This window comes from Poecilia mexicana, unplaced genomic scaffold, assembly GCF_051168715.1.
Source record: "Poecilia mexicana isolate PSO_F unplaced genomic scaffold, ASM5116871v1 ptg000076l_RagTag, whole genome shotgun sequence".
Classification (NCBI taxonomy): domain Eukaryota; kingdom Metazoa; phylum Chordata; class Actinopteri; order Cyprinodontiformes; family Poeciliidae; genus Poecilia; species Poecilia mexicana.
Window position 1 is genome coordinate 44508 of NW_028263426.1, and position 5493 is coordinate 50000.

The 5493-nt window shown below is 64.9% G+C and overlaps 1 protein-coding gene across 1 annotated transcript; it reads right to left on the minus strand.

Annotated features, from left to right (window-relative positions):
• Positions 1 to 1813: 1813 nt before the first annotated feature.
• On the minus strand, positions 1814 to 4226 carry LOC148152389 (uncharacterized). The gene is made up of 3 exons (XM_088003615.1): positions 2564 to 4226; positions 2213 to 2461; positions 1814 to 2125 (listed from the first exon to the last, which is right to left on the minus strand). Exons 1-3 carry the CDS (start codon positions 3977 to 3979, stop codon positions 1847 to 1849), a joined length of 1944 nt encoding a protein of 647 aa, XP_087859741.1. The 5' UTR covers positions 3980 to 4226; the 3' UTR covers positions 1814 to 1846.
• Between the last annotated feature and the right edge of the window lie 1267 nt (positions 4227 to 5493).

Consider the following 5493-nt stretch of genomic DNA (forward strand, 5'->3'; position numbering starts at 1 on the left):
CAGCTCCAGGCCTGGTTCTCTTCCTGGAGGTCAAGGCCTGCAGCTCCAGGCCTGGTTCTCTGCCTGGAGGTCAAGGCCTGCAGCTCCAGGCCTGGTTCTCTGCCTGGAGGTCAGGGCCTGCAGCTCCAGGCCTGGTTCTCTTCCTGGAGGTCAAGGCCTGCAGCTCCAGGCCTGGTTCTCTGCCTGGAGGTCAAGGCCTGCAGCTCCAGGCCTGGTTCTCTGCCTGGAGGTCAAGGCCTTTAGCTCCAGGCCTGGTTCTCTGCCTGGAGGTCAGGGCCTGCAGCTCCAGGCCTGGTTCTCTGCCTGGAGGTCAAGGCCTGCAGCTCCAGGCCTGGTTCTCTGCCTGGAGGTCAGGGCCTTTAGCTCCAGGCCTGGTTCTCTGCCTGGAGGTCAAGGCCTGCAGCTCCAGGCCTGGTTCTCTGCCTGGAGGTCAAGGCCTGCAGCTCCAGGCCTGGTTCTCTTCCTGGAGGTCAAGGCCTGCAGCTCCAGGCCTGGTTCTCTGCCTGGAGGTCAAGGCCTGCAGCTCCAGGCCTGGTTCTCTGCCTGGAGGTCAAGGCCTGCAGCTCCAGGCCTGGTTCTCTGCCTGGAGGTCAGGGCCTGCAGCTCCAGGCCTGGTTCTCTGCCTGGAGGTCAGGGCCTGCAGCTCCAGGCCTGGTTCTCTGCCTGGAGGTCAAGGCCTGCAGCTCCAGGCCTGGTTCTCTGCCTGGAGGTCAAGGCCTGCAGCTCCAGGCCTGGTTCTCTGCCTGGAGGTCAAGGCCTGCAGCTCCAGGCCTGGTTCTCTGCCTGGAGGTCAAGGCCTGCAGCTCCAGGCCTGGTTCTCTGCCTGGAGGTCAAGGCCTGCAGCTCCAGGCCTGGTTCTCTGCCTGGAGGTCAGGGCCTGCAGCTCCAGGCCTGGTTCTCTTCCTGGAGGTCAAGGCCTGCAGCTCCAGGCCTGGTTCTCTGCCTGGAGGTCAAGGCCTGCAGCTCCAGGCCTGGTTCTCTGCCTGGAGGTCAAGGCCTTTAGCTCCAGGCCTGGTTCTCTGCCTGGAGGTCAGGGCCTGCAGCTCCAGGCCTGGTTCTCTGCCTGGAGGTCAAGGCCTGCAGCTCCAGGCCTGGTTCTCTGCCTGGAGGTCAAGGCCTGCAGCTCCAGGCCTGGTTCTCTGCCTGGAGGTCAAGGCCTGCAGCTCCAGGCCTGGTTCTCTGCCTGGAGGTCAGGGCCTGCAGCTCCAGGCCTGGTTCTCTTCCTGGAGGTCAAGGCCTGCAGCTCCAGGCCTGGTTCTCTGCCTGGAGGTCAAGGCCTGCAGCTCCAGGCCTGGTTCTCTGCCTGGAGGTCAAGGCCTGCAGCTCCATGCCTGGTTCTCTGCCTGGAGGTCAGGGCCTGCAGCTCCAGGCCTGGTTCTCTTCCTGGAGGTCAGGGCCTGCAGCTCCATGCCTGGTTCTCTTCCTGGAGGTCAGGGCCTGCAGCTCCATGCCTGGTTCTCTTCCTGGAGGTCAGGGCCTGCAGCTCCATGCCTGGTTCTCTTCCTGGAGGTCAGGGCCTGCAGCTCCATGCCTGGTTCTCTGCCTGGAGGTCAGGGCCTGCAGCTCCATGCCTGGTTCTCTTCCTGGAGGTCAGGGCCTGCAGCTCCATGCCTGGTTCTCTTCCTGGAGGTCAGGGCCTGCAGCTCCATGCCTGGTTCTCTTCCTGGAGGTCAGGGCCTGCAGCTCCATGCCTGGTTCTCTTCCTGGAGGTCAGGGCCTGCAGCTCCATGCCTGGTTCTCTTCCTGGAGGTCAGGGCCTGGAGCTACCCCAACCTACCCTCCCTCCCCAGCCCAGGTAATTAAAGAGATGCGGTTGTTTCACATTTAACATCTTTATTGAACATTTTTAATTGTTTTCCTCCGTCTCTCTCTCCGAGTCCCCAGGGGTGGTGGAGGAGGCCAGGTCCGAAGAGGAGTCACCTTGCCGGGGGGGGAGTGGTGGGCTGGCTTCCCCGGAGCCTGGAGAGGAAGATTGTGGCGCTGTGGCCCGGTCAAACTTGCTCCGGATGTCCGCCAGTTGTTCCGCCGTGAGCTGGTTGGCGTAGAACCTGTCCGCGGTCCTGGTGTCGTGGCACATCACCCGGGCAAGCTGTCCCCTGACCTCGCTGCTGTGTGCATCCCTTGCCTGAAAAACAGAATAAAAATGTATTAAAAAACCTGGTGGTTTTTTCTTTCCCCCCCCCCCCTCCGACCGGAGAAATGTGCTACCCACGTGTGTGGCCACTGCGCTGCGGAAATCAGTCATGGTCGGCCGGCCTGGAAGCCCCATCTCCGTCCAGGCACACTGGGAGAACCGCGTCAGCTTGGCGATCCGCTTCTGGTTGCTGCTGAAGAGGAGGAACCGGCACGGTGGGTTCAGCGTGTTCCGGACGGAGAGCCACCGGACGAACCAGCTGAACTCGGCGTGGGTCAGGAACAGCTGGGCCGCCCCGAAGGCCCTGTTGGTCTTGTGGTTCCTCACCTGAGAAGGGATGAGATGAGATGAGCTCCAGGAGCATGGAGCTCAGTGCGCCTGGTTCTCTGCCCGGAGCTCCATGCCCCTGGTTCTCGTAGATCCACTTACATTGATCACAAAGCCTGGAGATCCTTCCTCAGCATCCTCCATCGCCTCCTGGAGCTCCCCCACAGTCATGTTGGTCAGCACCCCAGGCCGGTGGCCGTAGACAGCAGACAGGTAGCAGGCCAGGTAGCCGTAGAGCCTGTGGCGGAGCTGGACGTTCGAGGGTGCCGCCTCCAGCTTCCCGAGGAGCACAGGGATGGTGGCCGTGGCCAGGCTCTTGCACCTCCGCAGCTGCTTCCTGCTGATGGACCTCTTGGCCTTGGAGCGCTTCACGGAGATCTGGTGGAGGGTTACCTCGGTCACGATCTGCTGGAGGTCCGCTCTGACCGCCCTGCTCACCCCCCTGATCTGTCTCTTGGTCAGCCTGCAGCCCCTCGGCGGGGTCTCGGAGAAGTAGTCCATGAACTGCGAGAAGTTCACCAGGTAGACCTTGACTGTTGTTATGGCTCTCCTCCTGTCCTTCAGGGCTTGTGGGAAGGCGTGGATCTTCTCCAGGTCATGCATGAACGCCCAGGTGGCGTTGAGAGGTTTCCCCCGGGCCACGAAGGAGAGAAGGCTCCGGATCCGGCCCAGCTTGGAGCGCGCGTTCATGCAGTGCTGCGGGGTGGGCAGGGCCCCACGGAGGTGCGTGTGGTACTCCTCCAAGTAGCTCTCCACGGCAGCGGGGAACACTAGCGGTGCGAAGGGGAGCAGGGCAAGCCCTCGGACCGCCCTGGTGCTGCTGGAGCCGGCCGGAGGGTCAGAGTCGCTCGTCTCCGCCTCTGGCCGCGTCCCGGCAGGGGCAGGAGAGCCAGCGTTGGAAGCAGGACCAGGAGGGGGAGAGCCGGGGTCGGAACCAGGACCACCAGGACCAGGAGGAGGAGGAGGAGGAGGGCTGGCCGTGGAGCCAGGAGGAGGAGGAGGAGAAGAGGCGTTGGAACCAGGGGGCGGCGATGCGGGCAGAGAACCAGGTCTGTGGGAGCGAGGCGGAGAATCCCTACCGGAAAGAGGCTCCAGGGCGGTCCCCGGAGAAGAGGAGGACACGTCTCCGTCCTCCCCAGGAGAGTCTGGGGCTGGTTGCTGCTGGTCCGGCAGGTCCAGCTCGGAAGCCAGCCGTGGCGTGGGCTCCGTGGACCTCAGTACGGAGAGAGCGTGGATGGTGGCCCTCCAGTGAAGGCTGCGGAGGTGCCCCCTTATCGTCTCGACCTCCAGCTCCCCGTGACCGGCGGAGAGGTGGCGGTCGACCCTGGGACCTCTGTAGGTGCAGCCCCGGACAGGGCAGTCCATTCCCCGGACGTTGACTCGCCCGTGGGCAAAAGCCAGCAGGATTTTCCGCTCCGCCTGGTTCAAAACGCGGTGAACTCGCTCTAAATGCTTCGGCAGCTGGGCAAACTTACTGCGGCAGATGGGGCAGCGTCTGTAGGGTCGATGGTTTGGCATCTGGAAGCTTCCCCGGTGCTCAAAACCTCCAGCAGAAGCGTCTCTGTCCGGCTGCCGGGGCTGGAATGAGCAGGTGCAGCCTATTGAGGCCAATTAGCTGCAGGGGAACGGCGGGGCGCAGCAGGTGCAGCCTATTGAGGCCAATTGGCGGGGCGCAGCCGGTGCCCTCCGGCTAATCAGCGCCCTGGCAGCGTCAGCGGAGGCAGGGCAGCGCTCACGTACGCCCTGGCAGCGTCAGCGGAGGCAGGGCAGCGCTCACGTACGCCCTGGCAGCGTCAGCGGAGGCAGGGCAGCGCTCACGTACGCCCTGGCAGCGTCAGCGGAGGCAGGGCAGCGCTCACGTACGCCCTGGCAGCGTCAGCGGAGGCAGGGCAGCGCTCACGTACGCCCTGGCAGCGTCAGCGGAGGCAGGGCAGCGCTCACGTACGCCCTGGCAGCGTCAGCGGAGGCAGGGCAGCGCTCACGTACGCCCTGGCAGCGTCAGCGGAGGCAGGGCAGCGCTCACGTACGCCCTGGCAGCGTCAGCGGAGGCAGGGCAGCGCTCACGTACGCCCTGGCAGCGTCAGCGGAGGCAGGGCAGCGCTCACGTACGCCCTGGCAGCGTCAGCGGAGGCAGGGCAGCGCTCACGTACGCCCTGGCAGCGTCAGCGGAGGCAGGGCAGCGCTCACGTACGCCCTGGCAGCGTCAGCGGAGGCAGGGCAGCGCCAACCGCGGACATTGGCCGTTCGCCATAGGTAGGGTTATGGGACGGAGGAAAAGACCCCCGCGGGAGACCCCCTTAACGGGGTCCCAGAGGGCTGAAACTCGGTGGGTCGGTCCGGGGCCTTCCCCCGGACCGTGTGCCACCGTTGGTCCGGGCCCCCCGCCCCCCAGGGCCTGGATCCCGGCCCTGGGGGGCCCCCGGACTTTGAGACCCCCTGGAGACCCTACCCTATGAGCCAGGGGTCTCAAACTCGGTGGGTCGGTCCGGGGCCTTCCCCCGGACCGTGTGCCACCGTTGGTCCGGGCCCCCCGCCCCCCAGGGCCTGGATCCCGGCCCTGGGGGGCCCCCGGACTTTGAGACCCCCTGGAGACCCAACCATAAGAGCCAGGGGTCTCAAACTCGGTTTGGCCATAGCCCCCGACGTACCCTCCAAGGGTTCCAAAGCACGCGGAGATCGGACCAAGTTTGCGGCTCCAGGCCCGCCCGAAGTGTCGGGTGGTCTCCCATTCATTCCCTATGGAGGGCCCTTTTCCGGATGGCTGAAAACGACATTTCCGGCTCTCCTGGGAGATCGGGGCCCCCCATACGTGCATGTCATATACCGTTTTAAAGCTCCGAGCCTCCTGAACACGGAGGTGGTCTCGGATCGCCTCTAGGACCTTCCCCCGACCTTCTACGGGTCTCCAAAGGTAAGGTGGGTTATGGGACGGAGGCAAAGACCCCCGCGGGAGACCCCCTTAACGGTGTCCCAGAGGGCTGAAACTCGGTGGGTCGGTTGGGGGCAACCCCCACGACCGTGTGCCACCGTTG

What these genes read in the sequence shown, in the direction of transcription:
- LOC148152389 (XM_088003615.1), bottom strand. Translation starts at nt 3,979, where the DNA reads ATGCCAAACCATCGACCCTACAGACGCTGCCCCATCTGCCGCAGTAAG. An exon ending in CTCCAGGCTTTGTGATCAAT is followed by an intron (nt 2,462 to 2,563) that starts GTAAGTGGATCT and finishes ATCCCTTCTCAG; the next exon opens with GTGAGGAACCACAAGACCAA. An exon ending in GCAGCGCAGTGGCCACACAC is followed by an intron (nt 2,126 to 2,212) that starts GTGGGTAGCACA and finishes TCTGTTTTTCAG; the next exon opens with GCAAGGGATGCACACAGCAG.